This window comes from Syngnathus floridae, chromosome 1 (assembly GCF_059516105.1).
Source record: "Syngnathus floridae isolate MCC-2025c chromosome 1, RoL_Sflo_1.0, whole genome shotgun sequence".
NCBI classification, from domain to species: domain Eukaryota; kingdom Metazoa; phylum Chordata; class Actinopteri; order Syngnathiformes; family Syngnathidae; genus Syngnathus; species Syngnathus floridae.
This window is the reverse complement of record NC_142413.1, coordinates 14,216,101-14,238,660: the sequence shown is the minus strand read 5'-3', so window position 1 is coordinate 14,238,660 and position 22,560 is coordinate 14,216,101. Positions and strand designations below refer to the sequence as shown.

The window sequence follows — 22,560 nt, the reverse complement described above, 5'->3', positions numbered from 1 at the left end:
TCTCCTCGTGCCATGTGAATAATCAGTCTCAGGACTGTATCTTTCTCGCAGTCAGCTGAAATGCGCTCCAGTCTCTGAATACGAGAAGTCGTAGAAAATGAATGGATAAACTGTGTGGTACGTTGGAACTCAATTAAGAAAAAAAAATACCAACCACTCTACAGGAGATTTTCTGTCTGGACATCAATGTTTTAGGGGAAAACAACGCCAACTACAAATCATAAGCTTCAGGGCTTTTGATTAAATTGTTGCTATGTCTATAGTTTGCCTCCTCAAACCTTTTTTAGTCTTTTGGTAGAGAGAAATTTAAACAGCTTCAGTCTTAAAAGCACACACTGAGGTAGGTGAAAAACTGTAAAAGAAGCATGTTGTGTTCGATTGGTTTCAGTTGCTGCCGTTATACTCCACTGTAATAAAGTCTTGAGGATAAAGTATATTTTAATTCCTCTGTCCCCCCACATCTGAGTGCCTTTCTCCTTCTCAGCGCCATATGCTCCAAGCTCCAACTTGGGCTCATTTGGAAAGCTACGCACACACACACCAGCTCCATCAAAGCAAGGGAACAGCTGCTCCATTCGATAGGGATGACTACTCTCCCGTCACATAGTACACACGCACGCATGCACGCATGCCACCGAGCTGGATGTTTCATGCTGTTTTGAAAAAGCAAGTGAGGGAGCTAAAGATGGAGGGTGGGCTGAAGTAAGAGCAGAGAGGGCAGATCGGAAAGAGTTTGATATGGTCCAATTTATTTGACAATACAATTGTGTCCAATTGTATTTAATCTGTTCCCGCCATGTTTAAGTACCAGAAGTACAACTCAATTTGGACAAGATCAAGAGCTGCATGGGTTGTGCGCTGTGAGAGTCAGTGGTGGACTTGAGCAAGGGGCTATAGTGAATACACCTCGGGTTATTGTATGAAATTATTTGGTTTGGCCATTTAAATCAAATCAAGGAAATTAATGACAAGCAGCTAATGTCTAAACACTCTACGTGGTCATCTAATAGGAGTTATGTTAAATGTTTTTTTTGTTTTTTTTATCAATGGTATACTGGATTTCATGTTATTAAGATATATCTTAAGAATATATATCAAGAAATAAGACATTTCATGTGTGATGTCATGCTGTGATCTATGGACGATGATTATAGGTTCCATAAATTTTTTTTTTTTTTAATCCATAGCCTCGTAATTATTGCTATTTAATAAATACTCCACTTAATTTGCACAAAAATGTTACATTTCTTGTTCACGTATATATATGCAGGTGACTTGACAAACAGGAAAAAATTGGCAGAGGGTAAAATAAATGTGTGTATCCACGTTTTGCTATTAACAAAAAAGAGTAAGTCACGGCTTCTTGTGTGTATGTCAGTTATTGCTTGCATTTCACTCAGAGTAAGTGGGTTTGCGAGTAAATTGGGACCGGATCATTATTATTTCAATATTGTTGCTGATGTTGTGCCTGAAAATTCCTCATGTAAAATTCGTGAAAATTGGTAAAGGTTGAGCAACACTAATCAATGGTAGTAAGCTCATCTGCAAAACCTGCACCAATTCCTACCATCAGATAGACATCAAACACCCCTTGCAGGAGTGAGAATTACAGAGGAATCCAGAATTTGATAGTATCACAGTTTGATAGTATCACAATATTGCAACAACAGCATGAATAATATCACAACACAGTTACTAAGCAACACTCAAACTCTTGGAAAAAAGAGAAGGAACTGCTCTTGTAAAATACCATCTGAGGATATGTCCAACTACCAAAGCAAATGTTAATAAAATACATTTTTTTAAAGATATTCACTGTTGAATAAATATGTGAGAGGTTATAGACTTGCATATCTTTTTCTTCATTTGTTAGACATCAACAATTCTGATATTTGATCATTGCTGGATAGTAGCAGACACAAACTGAATTCCTATTTTGTCCCACCTCTAATACCTTGACCATTTATTCGTATTCAATGCACTACCAGTGATATAACCATAATAAAATAGAGACCATTGGTCATTTACCCATTGATGACTTCTATGCCGCTAACACGGGCCCATTTCCCAGTCCATGTCAAAAAATACGGTAAAGTATATCCATTCAGAATATTAGGCCTGAGTTTACCGCACTAAACCTGATCATCATCAGCAGTGAAGAAAAAAGGATGGAAAATTGAACACCTTCAGCAATTCCACCTGATTCTTGTTGAAGCCTTTCGCTGATGATGCCCATTTCATTTAGAACTGTTGACTATGTCATTGACAACTTTGGAGAAATGCATCTGCTAAATGTATCGTTGTACAACAAGTACGACAATGAAATGAAATGCTTGTTGTTGCCTTACCTCCGCAGTGTGGCTCAGACTCAGTTTAGGCAGTTTATTCTTCATGTTGCCAGAGTTTCCCCCATATGTTTGACCACAGTTGAACCCCTCTGGGGCCACGGGAAGTGGTTTTAATTGAGGAGAGTCGATAGGCGCCTGGTCCTGGCCATCCATCGGGCGAACGTAAGCTGTCGGTTTCTGCTGCACCGCAATCGGCTTCCCTGATAGGCCACCGAGCGGGAATGTAGATGTGGGAGTGGTTAGGCCAGGTACAGGTGCTGACAAAAGTGATGTGGAAGCCAGTGGGGAGGATGACGTCGAGAGGTGAGAGCTTGGTTCAGTTTCTAATGGGGAGCCAGACGATTTGCAATGACCAGCATCCATAGTCAAAGAGCGAAAATTTCCACCATCTATGTGTGTGTAAGAGAAGACAAAACAAAAAAATGACCCTCTGGATGATTTGGCTGTTATGTGTTGACTAAATTAATCTGACATCTCAAGCATTTTACTGAAATTGAATAATTAATCATTAAACACACAAGTATTTAAGATGACAACGAAAGAATAATTGCTTTTTTTCCCGTCCACATATGAACAAACGGAAAACTAAAGGACACTTAGTGCTCTCCTGAGAGTTTAAATAGATGAAAAACCCAAGCCAAACATTCAGTGGCACAAACTTTTTTGGGAAGTTTTGACTGCCGCGCTTGCGGCTTACCCCTTGTTTCAGTCTTCAGGCTAAGCTGTGCCAATCAAACTGGTGTTGAAACTCAATACGGGGTTACGCCGATCTTCTCTTTGAACATCAAAGAAGGAATGGTTGCGAATACATATGTATTAACATTTCCAAAAATGTCAAACTTTTCCAAATATTGTTAGCAGACCAAATATAATCTGTACCCTGTACCCTCAACTTTATTGGGTGGCCGCTGGAGGGCTTCAGATGCCGCATCGTGAGAATGACGAGGCGTTTTCATTTATATGAGAAAGCATGTGCATTTACTGGGCTGTACTTTTGAACGTCATGCAACAACAGTTCATATTCGAGCCGCCCCCAAAACAGAGGTCATGACTCGCCGCTTGTGAAATGTTACATGTTGCAGCCCAAGCTTTCACAGTTCAGTTGACCCCACTCCCATCCCTCCGCACGCCTGACGTGATAGAAAAGCAAAGGCGGCTGTGTGGTGTGGTGCTGTTTTGAGGTAATGAAAAAGCGGCATTACGGTTCATGCAATTAATTGTGCGGCCAACAAGTCAACCAATTAAATGCTGCACTTTGATAGGTGCGAAGGAAGGCATTGATTATTATGGTGACACATCACCTGTAATGTTGCTTCGTTGCGAGGTGGTTACTTCTTATATTAGGAATTAGCTTGCTCAACATGTAGGCAGACATAGATTACAAGCAAACAACTTTTTGGGTGACCTACTGTCGGACATACCTGGAACAGGAAGAGTTTTAGTGGGATGTGAAGAATGCCGTCTTCCAGAGGAGACGGAGGAAGAGGATGAAGATGATGATGAAGGGCTGGAATCTCGTTTTAGACCTAATTCATCTTTCAGAGAACTAAAAAGCTCATCATGCCTTGGGAGTTCCTGCTCTTCAAACATTGAGACTTTCCCCCTTCCATTTGCAGCTCCTGGAGCCTGACCTTGGCCTGTTGCCGGGGTGCTCTGCGCATGGCCTCCCTTTGTCCACTCAGTGGAGCTCCTGGACTTTTTGGAATTGTGATGGGACAATGACTGCCCACTTGATGACGCTGTCATTGTTGACGCAGTCGGTTGCAAGGAATTTGAGGATGCCAGTGACGCACTTGCGATCCTTTTTTCTCCACCCCGCTCCACTCCTCCCCCATCAGTTCCTGTGCCTCCATTCATGGTCTCACTGAAAAGCTGGGACTCCATTGTAGCTCTCTCAGTCACTGAAGTGGTTGGTGGTTGCATGGTGTTGTTGTTGTTGGCACTGCTGCCTTTGGGGATACCCACTAAGTGGCTCTGGTTTGAATGGCTGGTTAATAGGTCTTTCATCTCTTCATAGGAGCCAAGCGTGTTCTGGACCCGACTCGCCAACGCATCACCTTTATTAGTCTGAAAGAGGAAAGGTAGAAGAGAGAAAAGTGACAGACAGGGGTATTAATTAACTTTCCATCTTTCTGTTTTATTTCTAAGCACTTGATGAAAAGCCCTCTTTACTCATTCGGAGAGGAACAGGAAGAGACGAATTGGTTGACCACTGATCAGGCACCAGGACAAGATGATTAATTAAACACATCGCATCCTTAAGAGGGTCCAGTCCAGGCTGGAGCAGTAAAACTAATGGAGCAGGAATCATTATTAGCCTGACCTCAGGTTCTCAAGCAATCATCGCGAGGAGGACAGTCTAGCTTCTTCTGATTTATGATCCAAAAGCCCCTTCAGCTGTTACGTGTTCATGCTAAGATGTTCCCCGGAATAGTTAAGAGTCTTTGACAGGTTCTTTAATGATGAAACCACACCATTTCATCATCCGTCGTTTCAGCCCGAGATCCTTTCAGAAAGGCAAAGACGTAAAGCGCAGTAGTTGTTCCCTCATACTCTCGTGTCTTTTCGTGTTGCAAATATTAATCATGAGCCAAAAATGAATATATCCATGGTACCTGTTAATAATTTGATGAAGAAAACAAATGCCAGAAAACAAATAAACAGAAAAGTAGTTCAAAATGGAACAATGCTCTGTCAGTCTTTAGGTTGCTCAACAAGTTGAACCATACACTGTAACGTACGTGCTAAAATAATTCACGAGAATTGCACTTTTGTGTGTGTTTATCAATTTTATTTCTGTCAACAATCAAACAGTGTAATAATAGGCAACGATCCACTCAAAGATCTTATTGCTGAGCAGGGAATTCTGCAAGAGTGTGCTTTATGAAGCATGCAGGCTCGAAGATTATGCCCACCATTGATTTGCTTCTACTGAATACAGTTTAATCAGTGGTTGACAATTACTACTATTACTGCTACCCTTTCAGCGTCAGGGATGGTTTTGTTTATGCAAAAATTCATGGATCACCAAACCAACGGTTAACTACACATTGGCTATCTCGCAAAATATTTTGTGCATTACTTCATTTACTTTGTCAATTCATTGCCCAATAAACGACACAGCTAGATCAGACTTTCAAATAGCCAATTCTGTCCAACTCTTTAAATTTTTAACATCTCCAGTGCACCCTATGTCAGTTAAAGTGATGTGTGGAGCAAATAAAAAGTAAATGTGTGAGTTTAAAATAAATCAATAAGCAAACGAGCCTAATAAATTGCTAACAGCATTGCTTTACAGCTGATAGAAGACACCGCATAGAGGAAGAATCTGAATGAAGTGTAGTAGTGAGTAACCTGAAGCCTTTTGCAAAGGGACCACTTGCCCAGGGCCAAGCCAACATGCTAACCTCAACCTTGTCTTTATTATATTCTGTGTAATTAGAAAAACATATTTTCTTGTTTGCTAAAACAGAGACAGGGATGAATTCACTGAAGATGGTCATTGTGCCAGTTATATTTTATATTTTACTTAGACTTTATAGTCACTGTGAGGACCAGTCAGAGAGTGTAGGTTGGCTGGATTGGGGCCCTGGGCCGTATTTTGCCAAGATGTTCTGATGATATATAGTAAATAACTCTAACTGTGAGCATGGGTAGAGTTTACTTTCTTTGAATATTAACCCAGACGCACGCAGCCAGAAACCAGCCAGGTGTGGGAATGACCGCCAACTTCTCGGCAAATGGAGGCAGCACATCTCATTCCTTTTAAATTCAGTGCTGGAGAGGCACATGGTCTACATAGCAGAAAAATAAATGAACTTGCTGGGGTCCATACAGAAGATCATCGTGAGCCATGTTTAACAGGAACTGCGAGAAGAGCTCCACTTGCCGATGATGTAGTGTTGGCAGCTGTGAAGTAGGCAATTGGAGACGGCCTTCCATCCCCAAACATGTGTCCGTGTGTAACCTGCTTTCAGCTCGTCTAAAGTTTGGTGTACTTTCTGTCACCAAATTGTCAGGTTGGCCGGGCATGTAAAAGAAAATGCCCAGCTTTACCAATTACTTCACATTGGTGACCACAGGTTTATAGGTTCCTTGTGATTAACTGGCGATAAGTAAAGCCTCTTGACCAAAGTAAGGTGGTAAGGCTCGACTTGCCCATGACCCCAACCCTGTACAGGAGAAGCGGTAGAAAATGTTTTGCTATTGTTGGAATTCTATTTCAGCAGCCCTCAATAACATGTCTACCTAAATCCTGAGGCATTTGTTTGTGTCCTTTATTTTACACTAAAAAAGCAGCATGAACATAACATTTTATCTATTGTTTATTACATTTTCACGAGTCACAATTTGTATTCAAATCATCTCAACAAATAATTTTTCATACACACACTTCCACTACACAAACCATTGCGCACTAAAGTGTGAATATATTACCTTGTTCCTTCTCTATCTCCATCTTGTGAATAAAAATGTGGTGGCTGCAGAGAATGTGAAAACATATTCACAAAGAAAATATGGAAAACAGAGACAGGGATTAATACCTGCATTTGTGTGTATGTGTGCTCTTGTATGTGTCTAATGGGCTTAGTGAGGGATTAGCTAATAGGTGACAGAGTCAAAGTAAATGAGAAAGTCAGACAGTGACAGACACCCAAATGATATGAAGGCAGAATGAAGGAAGAAAAAAAACAAAAATAATGATTGAGATGAAGGTTGTCTATAAATCCCTGGTGATAACAAAGAGATACAGATCTCAAAGAACTGAGCAAGTGTGGGCCGCACGATTGAGGAGGCCCTATGATTGTATGTATCTGTAAAGTGACGCCTTCAGTAAAAACTGAAATCTCAAGCAGGACAAATAAATCAACAGAGCCAAGGAACAAAGTATGCCAGAGCCATTTGTCATGAGTCATGGGAGTAGGAGCTGAGCTGTAGCAAGGGCATGTACTGTATAGAGGAGGAACACAGGAATATGAAACAAATAAACATAAACCTCTGTGCATGGTCAAATACGCTTTTTGGCCTGAAGGATTACAAAATGCCCCACCCATCATATTTTGTCCCAAACAGTCACAGCATTAGGTCGACCTGCACACCACAAGAGATGCACCAAAAGCTCAGGTTTCATTTCACCTCTCAGGGAGAAAATGCGTATTGAATTTACAAATGTCTGATGCAGTGACTGAACGTTGTTATTTTTGTAATCAAACATTATGATCTAACAGAAACACAACAGCGTCAGAAATTAACATTCTCTCAGGGGATACTCACTGTCCTATACCTGAAATGTTAATTGAGGTTTTCTCAACATGTTTAAAAAAAAATTTCAGTGAGAGACAGTTTTTAAGATCTTATTATAATCAGCCCCACAATGCGAAATAAATAGATCTGAGTCTAGATGTCATGTTCATCATTTGGTTATTATTTATTTATTCTTTGTTCATTGAACGTGGCACCTGGACTTATTCATTCGTTCATTCATTCATTCAGTTAGTTTTGTAGGCTATTATTCCTTATATACCTTATATACTTGTTATACCTTAAACGTGGCACACTGGTTTTCCAATTAAATAAATAAGATGTGCTTTAAATGCTGACTTTCATCTTTAATATGGGGGAATTTACAATCAACCCAAATCAGGTATTGCTGTAGGAATTTTAAGAGTCAGTCAACCTCAGGCCGCCTAGCTGCACGCTAGCATTGAATCTATCTGGGAGAAACAACGCACCTCAGTCACGGAAATGGTGTTCCACAGGGATCTATTTTGAGGCCCCTTGGTATTTTTATTGTAAGTATTTGCTACCTCTAAGTTCCATCCTACATAAACATGGCCTTTCACTGCTCTGCGGATGACTATCAGATCTATGTCACTCTTTGCAAAAAGGATGCATTCTCCTTAAGACCACTCTTGTCTTTCCTAGAGGAAATCAAAGCCTGGGTATCACTCAATGTTCTAAATTTCAATGGAAAGAGAACAGAAACTATGTTTTTTGGTTATAATGAGTCTTGTACATCCCACCCTGTTGACTGGCACCTTATCTAAAGCCAACAGTCTTGAACTTGGGTTTTAAATTGAACAGTGCTTGTAAATTGGACTGGCAGATCAGTGCAGTTGTTAAATTCAGCTTCTTCCATCTTAAGAAAATGGCTAAGGTGAAACCCTTCCTTTTTCAACAGCACTTAGAAACAGTAATCTAGCCCTACACACCTCCCTGGTGCCACACATCCGCAGACCAAACCAGACGCTACTGAAAGTGCAGAGGACTAAGCGGAGCCTCAGAGGGGATTGAGCCTTTTATGTTGCCGGTCCTTCCCTCTGGAATGACCTCCCCTCAAATGTTAGGCAAGCCCCCTCTCTGTCCAGCTTTAAAGGCCTGTTTGAAGGCCCATTTATTATTTGGCTTTCGACTACTATATATTAATTAGTGGTTTAATTGACTGTTTTATTGTTTTACAGTTTAATGTCTTTGTGGTTGTCCAATTGTCATATATAAAGTGTTTTGATGTAGCTCCAGCTGTTATAAAATGCACTACATAAATAAAGTTGTTTTGAATTGTATAAAACATACTAAATGAAATGCAAATGCCTGAAAATTTGGAACAGTCTTTTGATTTGATGTAATTTCTAAATACGGTTTGATTACTGAATGATTACAATCACAACAACTAACACATTTTCGCCTAATCTCATTTTTATGCTTGAGATAACAGTCCAATTTTGAAGAATATTTCACTCTCGCACCACCCCTTGTTGAGAAACCCCATTAAATCTATCACTGTGACACCTCTCTTGTGTTTTATAATCTTATATTTTATTATCCTATGAATTCAGTGCCGTCAGTCACTCTTACTTACTTTGTAAGGTTCACCAAACAGGTTGAATCCAGTCAAGAACAAATCTTCATCCTGTTGGACCTCCTGGGTCCTCCTCTCCCATTCTCTCCTTTTCAGGACACTGCGCTCCGACTCCAAATGGCTAAAGGGAAACCGAGAGAAAAACTCATTAATGTTGCCCACTGAGAACAATCCACTAGCAGACACTACTGTCTTTTTAAGTCAGACATGTGGACAAAATCAAGCTTTAACAATGGCAAATAAAAGCATGATAGCTGATACACAATTCCACCCATTTCTGACCTAAAAAAAAAAAAGGAAAGAAAAACAATGGATCACTTAATTCCCAAAATGCAAAATGTATTAAATTAAAGATATGGCTGTATCATTGCTGGAAGTTGATTACAAGATGCAATCATGGGTAATTTACTGTTGGACCGAATAGTCATACTTAAGTTATAAATGGTGTAATTTGTCACTCTACATATTGACAGTATTTTTATGTTGAAAGTGTATCAGTACAGCATATCAATAATGATTACCTCATATAAGTCAGAAGAACAACCAAACTTGCCATTAAATAAAATTGTTTACATTAGAATTCTAATGAATATGAAACCTAAAAAAAAAAAAAATTGTTTCATTATATATATTAAATTATTTGATTTATTAGGGTATAGAATAGAATATTATTTTCCACCTCACTATTACATTGGAAAAAAATGACAGGAAATTGAGACTTTGATTTATACCACGAAATGGGTTAAATGTACATAGGTTACTACTAATAATTGGACCTCTCATTATGAAAATTCAACTCTTGGTGTGTAACTTCCAACACATGCATGAGGTTTTGCATTAAAAAACATCTCCAAATACAACTTGCAATTATTGTGCTTACTAAGAGAAGAATGTAATTTTATTTGGTCAGTCTAAAATCACATCTCTTTTAGAATCGATTATCCGATGGATTTTTTCCAATCAATTAACAGAATAAAGGTACAAATGTATTTTTCTTTTTTAAGTACAGTACACTGCACACCTGAAGATTTTTCATTAATAAATTATTGATATTCTCTTGAAATATATATTGCATTGCATGTTGACGTTTTATTGATTATTCTTGCAGCAGTTCTCATCTTAAAGGGTGTCTCAGTGGCTCCACAGAGCTCAAACAAGATTTCCGCACAAGTGTCAACCGTTTGCTAAATACGATATGAACTGCTGCACCGCAGAGTAGCCATGCACTTCTCTTTTTTGCTCTCCTCCAGCTCCTACAGCATATATGCATGTGTCTCTTTCAATTCTCCTCAGTGCTTGTCAGCCAGCAGGTCTGAGTATGAAAATGTCACAAAGGCTTTTTATCGCAAATTGTTTGTGATCCAGAAGGGCAGACATTTCATATAAAAAGCTATAATACAAAACTGAGCATAATTATTCTTCCTCTAATCCCAAAGATCCCAAAGGCGACTCTGTTTTTTATTCGTAAGTACCGTATGGTACGAGATGGTCACTTTCATTCCTTTGTTTTAACTTTAGTGGCCTGCGTGGGATTTAGGTAGTGTAGTGTTGATGACATAATGTACCTACTGAGCTATGCCACATTCCCTTCATGTCCTCTCTTGGTGTCGTTGATCAAATCTGAATTAAGTGAGCTTTTAATCAGTCGTTCTGGGAAGTACTTTCTTGGCTTATATCTCACCCATGAGTGCTGGTGGGTATATGATTCATGAATGTTTCCTGTGTAATACAGCTGGAAGCATTAATTGAAACTAGTGATCTGTGGAGCGTAATAATGGTGTAGATTGTTTCCCGCATTATACCGTCTATTTTTAAGCAAAGGCTACGTTTTATTATGCTAACCCAAAGCTTTTCACTCAGCTGTGGTCTAGCGATCAGTCCACAGAGAAATCGACAAGCGGCTCTTAGAGGTTTAAAATGTCTGTGAACAAGCACACGCTACGTGCACGCCTGTGGCCTATTGACCCAGGAAAGGGCATCTTGTTTCAGCCAACATGCTGCACAGAGAGTAGACGGAGGGCCTAATTAGCCATCAACACAATTAAAAGAGACATTCTCTTTTCCTGCGCCAGACCTCTCCTCTGACATCTAATCTCCCAGTAAGATGTAGGTGGGAGGTAGGGAGAATGGAGAGGGGTGACCAAAAGAAGGGGAGGGAGAGCATTGGGTCATAGAGGCCCATGGGAACAAAAAAGAAATCCTCGCAGGGTAACCGACTGTTTCTTAAAAGGAAAGAAAATAAGAGAATGATGAAAGACTGGGTAGAGGGAAGAGGACAGAAAAGTAGGATGAGATGAAGGCATGAGCAAAAAGTAACAGAGCAATGGGAATTCCTGTAAAATGATTGACAAGTCTGTGTGCGTGTGTGTTTGTGTGGGTTTGTGTGACTGCGTCAGAGGAGAGCGTTCATCATCTGTCTGTACACAGAGATAGGTGACAGCTCAGTAAGTCACATGACACAAATATGCAGCACAAGCTCCATGCACACAAGAGATGTGTACATGTCCATCATTGACAAGTTGAGATCTTGACACGCCTCCTGTGATTCACTTTAATTTATATACACAATATAATTTGACATGAAAGAGATACAGGTGTACAAATATTGCGGATCTCATTCAGGAGTTAATAGCTGTATTCTGAAGAAGCAGGAGACGCAGACCACTATGTGTTCACATCGTGCCACCCCTTTACTTGCAACCTTGACGGCCACTGAGGGCAGTGAGACGACTTGTTATGCAACAGGGGAGGAAGCAATCATGAATGAAATTATCGGACACAAATTAGTCAGTAATAAAAGATGAAAGTCTTTCATTTCAATTACAATTGAAAGAAAATCTATTTCACCGCTTGGCACTTGGAGCGTCCAAATTGTTAAATTATATCTTTGACATAATGATTAAATTTGGGGCCATTGCATCTTAGTTATGAAGATGCATCGTTGTTTATTGGTTATTTTTCCCCAAGCCTAACACACTCAACATATTCCTGGGCCCGCTGTCTGACTCCACTTGACTCACTTTACAGTGCAGCACTTTACATCAGACGTCAGTCAGATCTTTCATTTTTACCAGGACTTTGAATGACTAAATGACTTTTTTTTCTATTCTCAGCAACATGATGGTGGTTATAGTGTCAACTTAGAATCATAGAGTCGCTGCAGGAAACTACTTCTTCTCATTCCAAATGATTGCTGACAAAGGAGTCACTTGCGCTAAGCACACTTTTTCACTGTATTAAAAAATGACATTAAGTTACCTCGTCTTTGAAGTCTTACAAAATGCTATTTTGTGTGTTGGTAATTTCTGCAAATGTGTTATTTTTGGTGTTTGTCATTAAAGGAAAAATTATACAGCTATACAAGATTTCAGGAAAATCGCTTTGTTTTTAAATTGTCTTGGTAAAACACAAGCACACGTACACACACACGCACACACACACACACACACACACACACACACACACACAACCCAGAGGTAAACTGTAATTTCAAAAAGATATTGAAACATTTTATTGGCCTTCCTTTACAGTTTCTTCAAAAACCTAATCACATGCAGAAGTGCAACTAACTTGACAACTTTACAGCCATGCAGTCATTTATTATTATTATTATTATTATGACTATTTACTAAAAGAGACATTTCATGTACCTTTTTTCCCCTTTGCTGGATCTGGTCAAATCACGCATACTATGTTTTGTGAAGTGATATGTTAATGCATAATAAGAGAAACTTGCAAATAATTTTCTTTTTCTTATGTATGCCTGCCATGCTTCATGTGTTAGTGTGTGTGTTTGTGTTTGTGTGTGTGTGCGTGCGTGCGTGTGTGTGTGTGTGCATGTACGTATCCTGAAGTAATGCTGATAGCCAGAGTAAACTCTGGGAATTTAATCTCAACAGCGCTATGCTGGTCTCCCCTGAGAACTATTCACACACTCTTTTCATTCACTCACCCACACACACACACACACACACACACACACACACACACACACACACACACACACACACACACTCACGAACCCATGCGCAGACAAACACATGCATGCAGGCTGCCTTCTCTTGCACATTTTCAGGTGCTTCAACCAACAATAATGGACTTGTATAAGGTATGGCCTTCGAGTCAGATTGCATTTTTTCCATCAATAAAAACAGAATACAATGATTTGAAAATTTCTTCAAAACAATACAAAAAGGAAATATTCAAGTTTAAACTGCTATATGTTATTGTTTCTTTTTTAAGTGTTCCTGGGCCCATGTGGCAGTATCATTCACACAACCATGCCGGTTTTTAATGCAGTGCTGCCTGAAGCATCGGTCTCGAGCATTCAACGTTGCTTTTGGGTCTTGACGCTTACATGCAGTGATTTCCCCAGACCCTTTCAGTCTTTTTGATGACATCATGGTCCATTGATGAAAAAATCATTAAATTTTTGTCAATTTTACATTGAGAAAGTTGTTCTTAATGTGCTGGATTATTTACTCACACAGTTGTTCATAAAGTGGTGAAACTTGGACCACCCTTGAGCAACTGAGCTTTTGGAGGACGCTCCTTGTAAACCCAATCAGGACTTTCACATATTTCCAATTAATCTAGTCACCTGTGAAATGGATACATGTCGTCATCGAATACGTAAAACTATTTGTATTGGAATAAAAATCAACACCTTTCATTTAAACACACTTACAAACAAAAATGTTTTAAGGAAAGAACTTTCGATATGAATTTGGTCCCATCTTTTGTCCAAGAGCACACAACATAAAAGCCACAGTTAAATGCTTGTGAAACACTTGACAGTACAAACATTGAAACGTTTGAGCTCCAAGAAAAAGGATGATATTTCGGTGTGTTCTGTCGTTATTTAGAAAGAAGGCAGCGGCCTGCGTGTGTCACTGAGAGTTTGTGGGTCCACATCACTGTGAGCACTCATGCAGTATTTGTGTCTTCTGGGAAGAACTGTCAGAACAGTTCAAGGCAACCACTTGAAATATGTTTCAACTAATTTAAAGCCATCCAGACATTCGGAGCAAAGTTTTTCTTTGCCATCTGAGCGCAATAAGCCCGTGCACACATTTTGCACACTTACTGGATTAAAGTGTTCCCTTGAAGATGAAAAGCATTTGTTTCAGCTCAAGTGAACATATCACCATTTATCTTGCATCTGAAACTATGTTTTGTAAATGCATACTTTATAATTTCGCAAAAGAGAGCCAAATTATCGGATCACTTTGAAGCAAAACATTCATAACAGTGAACAGTGACAGCACGCAGCGGCTCTGCTCATTTAAATGAGGAAACATGCAAATGGGGCTTTTATGTTTAAATGCTTCCCACAGTTCTGATGAGCTCTTTTCAGCGCAGATTGGATGATATGACACAGTAGGAAAGGCACAGGTGTTAGTGAAGCCATTAATGGGGGCTGTTTTCCATTCAGGCTTCCCACTGTGTTCTGGTAGTCACCAGAACCTGCAGCAACATGATGAAATACAGCCTTCAGACAGACACATGTTCCTTGCATTAGAGAAACAAAAAAAATTGCCATCCCCTCAGGACATTTCTGTAGATCCTGGTAGATTTTGTTGTAGTGCATATTGCTGGTTTTAAAGCCCTGTTGTCATCAAGTGGCACAGTCTGGCACAATTCTGTGCAGATTGGTATCCCCTGATCAGAATTATTTTTTCGTTTTGGCCATTGCAGCTTTAGCTAAAGTACATAACCACTTTGGCAGTAGTTATTATAGCAGCAGGACAGCATGTCACTCCAATTAATTAAACTAACTAGAGAAATGTGATATGGGGCAGTGCTGTCTGCGGACATTATCTATAAACACTCCATTGCAATCATAGGACCAGATGTCATGTATTCTGTGATTAATTTTCCTGTCTTACCTTCTGGATATTTTGTCACTGGTTGGTGTTTTAGACAATGTTCATGCAGTAAATTGACGTTCTAAATGACAATCATCCACCACTGATTGGCTGTGATCCCTCAGCATGTGGATATATTAATATTGCAAATGGACTTGTAGTTCAGAAACACAGGAACTCCTCATGGGCAAACCAAAGTTTTCATGTGATTTTACAATTTAAGGTAATAACTACATTCATATATGGTGTCATTTCCTGACCATGGAAATTTTTGGCCACTTGTCTTTTTTTTTGCAGTGGTTTGGAGATGAAAAGCTAAAATGTTTGAGTTTGTAAAAACAATTATGTCCCAATCAAAATAAGAGTTGTGGAGCAGAGGGCTGTAATTGTATGTATGCAAGTCTCTAACGACATACATTTACTGTCACCAGTGGAAACACATTACTCCCATAAAACCAAATATAAGCCCTGTGGATTGTTGAAAATTTGGGAGTGTGGCATAAGAGAGGGAGGACAAGTGTTGTAAAGATACATGCAAAACTGCAATGGAATAAACAAGATCATTGTGATATAAATACACTGCAAAATATGCTAAATTATTATAATCAGGATTTCTCTGTCTTGGTTAAAATTGCAGTAACCTACATTTACTTTGCCTGTGTTCAAGTGACATTCCCATGCACTTCCAAAAGTCAGTGGTCAGAAATGTGAGGCATCCATCAACCCAAAGATTTCTACACTCCCACAGTAACTTTCATTTACCATCATTGCACCCTAGCGTGACTTCTTTTCATTTCATGACTTAGGTCTAGCTCACATTCTGTCCACCCCTTTCCAAATTGCTATTGAGTTTCTGCAGCACAACTTGCCATCTTGAACAGATAATCATTATGATTCACATACTGTAGGACAGGGGGTCACATATGACAAGGTCAATTGCCAGGAGGAGGACCTGATGAGTCCGACAGGTTTCTTGTCAATTTCTCCCTCATGTCATGACAGTACATTGGCACTGGGATCGTGTAACCCTCTTGGCTGTTCACACATTAAACACTGAACAAGTGTTGTACTTATTCATCAATCCATTTTCTACGCAGCTTATTATATTATGTCCCCATTAGAGTCACAAATGAGCTGGAGCCTGCCAGCTGAGTAAAGGACAACTATTCACATTCACACCTACGAACAATTTAGTTTTTAGTGTCCCTAACGTGTGTTTTTTCAAACGTGGGAGGAAGCATGGGAAAAACATCCAAACACCACACAGAAGAATGTGGCACGCTGCAAGCAATTCAGCATTCACAAATAATCTAAAATTAATTAAAATACTGTAGACATAAAACATTTTAGTCTTATAAATACTTATAATGAACATATATAAAATATATAGTACACAACCCTTCAAAACGGGTCTATATATTAGGAATCGGGACCACGTATCGGCCTACGTATACCAGTATTATTTCCAGGTATCGGTACTCCACACAGAAGCCAATACCGCCGTTTTGTCACACTCACAGACACACACTCTCACACACACACATGCATGAACTTCAAGTCGCGTAACAGAGCAGACGGCAACAGAAAACAGCAAGAGCAGCATTCGTGCATAAAACAGACTTCCTATTTGCCATTTTATGCATCAGAGCTTTTGCATTGGAGAAATTACCACTCGTTGGAAATCACTATGGTAATATAAGACATTTAACTTTAGCCTTTATTGAGCAGAGTACTGATTATACTGTATATTACATGTGTTTTCTATTACAGTAGGAGTGTTTGATGCACTGGTAGCTCTTAACACTCATGCAAATGTTAATAAAACGTACAGTACATGCATTCTAAATAATGTATAGCTACCTTTTATCATCCAATGGAAGAGCATTTAATTTTTCTGCCTATCACAATATGCACCTGGCATGGATAGTCAACCAAGGATACATTTCTGATGAGTATAACTAAATAGCATTACAATAACAACAAATAAAAATGCGTATTATTAATTAGAGTATTTTCCGGACTATAAGTCACAGTGACACGGATGGTTTGATAAATGTGTTATTTATGTTATAGTTATTTGAATAAATGTTAATATGTTACTTCAGGCACGTTCTAAGTTCCTCATTTGTTTATGTAACGTTAGCATACCGTATTGTTTCGTCTGTTGTTGCCTATTCATGTCTGCTCTTGGTGTTGGATTTTGTCCACTAAAGCCCCCCCCAAAAATGTAGTCCGGTGCGACTTATGTGTTTTTTTTTTTCTTCTTTATTATGCATTTTATGGCTGGTACGACTTGTACTCCGGAGCGACTTATAGTCCAGAAAATACGGTATGTGAGAATCCTTTATGTATTCATTTATGTGTTCACTTTTTATCGAACAAAAGTCCAAGTGTATTGAACCATGATGACCACAAAAAAAAAACCTCAGTCGTCAGTAAAGACAATGAAGCTTTGTTCATGCATGCATTGTGGCTTGTAATGAATAATTCGGAACATCGTTTGGAGAAAATTGTTTAATTAATCCATCTTCAACAGATGAAATGCTCCTGATTAACACCTTTGTCTCAAGTAGTGTTATGCAAAGCCCTTCATACACTTTCAGTCTTTGCATTTTATTTAGCCTGCATTAAGCCGAGCGGCTCAATTAAGTATAAACCCTTGAATGTGCTCACTGTGTGTGTTCATGTAGTGGGGGAAAGGGGTGGGTGTCTGCGCAGCTCGTAGGAGTGCTTTGGAATGACAGGGAGGAGTGAGGGGGATAATGAGAGGGGGAGGAGAGGGGGAAGGAAAGAGGAATAGCTGTCAGGCTGCAGACAAAAGCTTTGTTTGAAGTGTCACTTCAACGACACATTTTTGTCAGCGTGTGTTTGTGTGTATTTTCTCTGGTTTGTGTGTTCATTCTGAAAGCATTAGACATCAGAGGAAATATCAGCAGGCATCCCTGGACCCACAGAGAAGAAGATGAGCCAGAATGCTATCAACGTGGATATATACAGCTTGTACTTTTTTATTGTAAAGATGAATAACATCAAAAATCTCACAATCGCGTCCCGGTGGCTATGTATGTGTTACACGTCACAGCGGGCATTATAATGAGACAAGGGCTTCAAACACATTTTTACCTTTTGGCTTTGTTTTCATGCTCATCACACAAAGGCGTGTGGGTGACACTGATGGATGGATAAACAGACCAAGAGCAAGGCCAGGAAAAGGAGGACACCACTTTGTGGTTTTCACTTTTGCATCAGATCACATCGCATCATATTCATTTCCTTTTGTTGTGTACTAAGAAAATTATCAGTGTTTAAATTCACAAAATCTTTCAGATCTCTAAAGAAACTTAGCGAGAGCATCTTTTTTTTTTTTGGTACGTATAGTATATATAGTATAGTATATACATAGTATATTTTTCAAATATGACCCAATACAAGATCAACATGTTATCAAGCATTGCGCCTCGGGCTGAGTAACAAAAGCAGGGAAGTCGTTCCAAACACGCAAACTGCAAGCGATGTTACGCTTCTTATTGGCTGTTGCTAGATGACATTGCTTCTAGGCGACACACATTAAAAGCACTAGAACTCCTCGACGACTGGTTGACCTTTCTAGTAGTAATACCAAAGTAAATACATTTAAAAGCAATCCCAAAGGCTCATGTACTGAACTAATAAAAACTAAGGGCATTATTGCAATACGTTTATTAAGTTTCCATTAATTTTGAAACATGTGGTTTCAGTTTGTTTTAATTTTTTAAAAACATTTTTGTTTTTATTTCATCAACAAAAAAGTTTTCATTGGCTAAAATAGCCTTGCCTCCTACATTTACAAAAAAAAACGCATTTTCGGTTTATCGACAACTCTAAACGTTTGTCTATAAGAGAGCAGCTGTTGGCTACCGACCAGTACCGACCAGTCTAGGGTGCACCCGGCCTTATGCCCAACGTGAGATGGAATGGGCTCCAGCTCAGCTCACGAGGACAATTAATGGATACCGCATGAATGTTTGTCCAGAGAATGTGAGTCCAGCTTTTCCTGAACCAGACATGCCAAAAAAAACATCAATATAATAAAGAAACATTGCTGTTTACATTGTGAATGTTCTTTCGTTGATTATTGATAGTATGTGCTCCTGTTACCCAATATGACCTAAGAAGGTGGTATGAATTTGTACTTATTTGTGTGCTGCTGTATGCTAGTGAGTGTCAAACATTGTCTCTAAGCAACTGTGATTATTGTTAAGATATTTGGCCAATGGTTTGTTACACTGGCACACAACTAACACAAAGCTGGTCAATTATTCTGAACTCCAAAATAGTTTGGATTGAAGTCAACTGTCCCATCTGCTTGCACAGAGTTGCCCTCATGAGTCAGGTGGTAGATTGTGCTCCCAGATGGTCTGAAATTGTACCGCCGTACCCCCTGGCCTCACACACATGGCTGAGGCACCCTTGTGCAAGGCATTGCAACTGCTCCTCAGGCAATATAAAGCTGCCAACTCCCACAAGTCACCAATTATATGTGCTTGCTGTGTTCATGACAAGGTCACTTCCAGAGGTCACATTTACTGGATTGTAATCTATGTACAAATTACTGTAATGGGCAGCACAATGAGTCTGGGTGTTCAAAAACTACACTCGTGTTTAACATTTGCATGTTCTCTACATGCTCGAGTGGATGTTCTGGGAGTAGTCCCAGTCCAGGGTGTATCCCGACTCTGGCCTAAAGTCAGCTGCCAATGAAGATAAGCAGTGTGCAAAAAAAAGGGTAGGTGAAAAATCTTTATGAAGGCACTTGGAAAATATTATAAGTCACTTCACAAATCATGGTTTGACCATAAAATTGATTTTTTTTCCATTTAAATTATTTTTTACTCATATTTATGTTATATGTACAAACATTTCACATGCTACATTGTAAAAATACTGGACACAATTATGGCTAATGTCACTCAAATACATTTGAGAATATTTTTCAAAATAACACTAAAACCCATGGCCGGTCTGTGTGTGCGTGTGTGTGCGTGCGTGTGCGTGTGTGTGTAGTACGTTCGTGTGTGTGTGCACGCGTGCGTACATGCGTGTGTGTGTGTGTGTGTGTGTGTGTGTGTGTGTGTGTGTGTGTGTGTGTGTGTGTGTGTGTGCGTGCACACGACTGCATGTGTGTTAAATGAGTGTGGTGTCCATATTTAATGGTGGGCCTGCTTTATTGTAAGTACTCAGACATCCAGTAATGGCTTTTAGGGACCACTGGAATAAAAGGAATGGAAAGAACGATAAGAAGGAGAGATCAGAAGGGCGAGATTCTCGAGTGTGTGTGACACAATGAAAACAGGGCACTCAGACACATTTCCGAGAGCAAACACTTTTGAGCAGAATCGTTGTCAGAGCAAACACGGACTCTGGTGCCTCTAAAGAACGTCACACAACGTCCCTGACTTCATTGCAAATGCATGAAAGGCCTCTCACTACTTTTTATAGAAAGACAAAACATGATGATAGACTAACCTCTTAAAATGGGCCAACATTAGGCTATTCAAGAATTACAATTATCATTTTTTTTAAACTTATTCCGCTGAAATTCAAGATAACCTTTCAAATTTTTCTTGGAGATAATCCTCAACAACACACTAATGAAGATGACTTCACTCTCTTTTTCCTAAATGTGAATAAAGGATCTTGAAGGACGTGTGAATATTCACAGATAAGGTGGGAAAATTCTCATTTTTTTATTAAGAAAGTATGTCCGATTATTGATTGTGTAAGGTGCAGCTGAGCGACAGCCAGAACAAATGAAGTAGCTGACATATAATGACTGAATTGACTTGCATTAAGTGATACATTCAGATAAAAGATGGCCGTCTATATACGTACATTGACTGTATAGAGTGGATGGATGCCACTTCTTTCTCCAGTGCAGACAAATTAAGCTTCGGGCCTATCGGGCCCCTTTTTTGAGGCAAGTTGTGCCTGCCGGTGGTACGCAGAAATATTGTTTTTCATGGCAGTCCGTAAGTCTCATGCTGAAGTCATTTATCCTTCAGCTCAATGGCGGTACTTGTAGTCCTCTCGACAACAATGACATCTTTTGCAGTTTTGGCCAAGATGGAGAGAAGCCTTTCGCATTCCCTGACCAAACAAAGCTGCATGGTGCCTTTTGAGACACTGCACTAGCATCTCCACCTCTACATCTTGGAAATTGCCCAGGGTCTTACTGCAGTAGGGAAGTGAACACTGTACATGTGCCGCCACTGAGCTTGAGCATAGTAAATGGCGAGACTCAAAGACCACCACAAAAAAAAATCTCCGTTTACAAGATGGTTGCACAAAGAGTGAAAATAATAGCAGGGTTTGCATTTAATCCCATTTTGGAAGTCTTAACTTTATTTAATATTATTTTTTACAATATTATTAGTGTGTGTGATTAAAATAACAATTGGAAGTCAAGTTCATAACCTGAACTCCAAGTAAGTGGTTTGGTTCGTGGGCATCAGTGCAAACTACCTCATTATAGAGTTTCTTCCTCTGCATTTTAGATCTCTTCTTGAATTAGTAATGAAATTTTAATTTGAATCTCGGAGAATAAGTTTGTTGATCACAGTTAATGGCAGGACGAAAAACAAAATCACTGTTGGAAAGTGTTGACTGTACAACAAAGCAACGCCTGCAGAGCTGCAGCCGACAGGGTAAAAGCTTATGTAAGCAGAAGCATGTGTGATTAAAATCAGTGTACCATTTAAATATCTAATGATGCAACAAAAACTAAATGAACACATTGAATAATTACATTGAAAAATAACTGCAAGCTCCCAAAGATGATTTCAATAGCCTGTGTATATCCATTTTGGAACAACATTCAAAATCTCACACTCAAATTCATTGAGCCAAATTTTATGACAATGATTCCCAAAAAAATAATGTTATCTTGATATTTGTGTTGAACTATGTTGCAATGAGTTCATACTGAGGGTAGGGGAATATGAATAAACAACTCACACGTATATCAGGGAAGCAGTCTAAGTGGTTCAGCCTGGGGTCAAAGGAATGGAGACAAGGATTCAGCTGGGAGACATTTCCCCAACTCTGACTCATTCCTCCATGATTACCTTTTATACTATGAACATTAAGCACACAGTATATGACTTTACGTCTGTGACCTATAACTAGAAAACTCTAGTGCTACCACTTGTCCTGCTGAGCGCTACGTCATAAGCGCAACTGGCTTTTTTTAAATTTCCAGAACACCAAGGTCATGATCAAAGATTTCCCGCACAAGTTAAGGACATTGCGGAATATTTGGCAGCTCTGTTATATCAACATATACCGTTTTCCACTACTATACACTCCACCGATATTTTTGTATATTTATGAATTTCTTACAATTTTCTGCGCATTTCATAAAGTATGGTTTTGACTGCAATAGTGAAACGGATTACTTTCTATAGTTTTTTTTTTTTTTTTTTTTAATAATATCCAAGCAGATTATCAG

General features: G+C 39.3%; 1 protein-coding gene across 2 annotated transcripts in view; it reads right to left on the bottom strand.

Moving 5' to 3' along the window:
- Nucleotides 1-22,560, bottom strand: part of aff2 (ALF transcription elongation factor 2) — a 114,087-nt gene that overhangs the window by 64,689 nt on the left and 26,838 nt on the right. For both annotated transcript variants that reach the window (XM_088385790.1, XM_088385799.1), the window contains exons 2-4: nt 9,208-9,328; nt 3,770-4,415; nt 2,349-2,737 (exon numbers count right to left, since the gene is read on the bottom strand). In XM_088385790.1, coding sequence (XP_088241916.1) covers nt 2,349-2,737; nt 3,770-4,415; nt 9,208-9,328 — 1,156 coding nt within the window. The remainder of the gene's footprint in view (nt 1-2,348; nt 2,738-3,769; nt 4,416-9,207; nt 9,329-22,560) is intronic.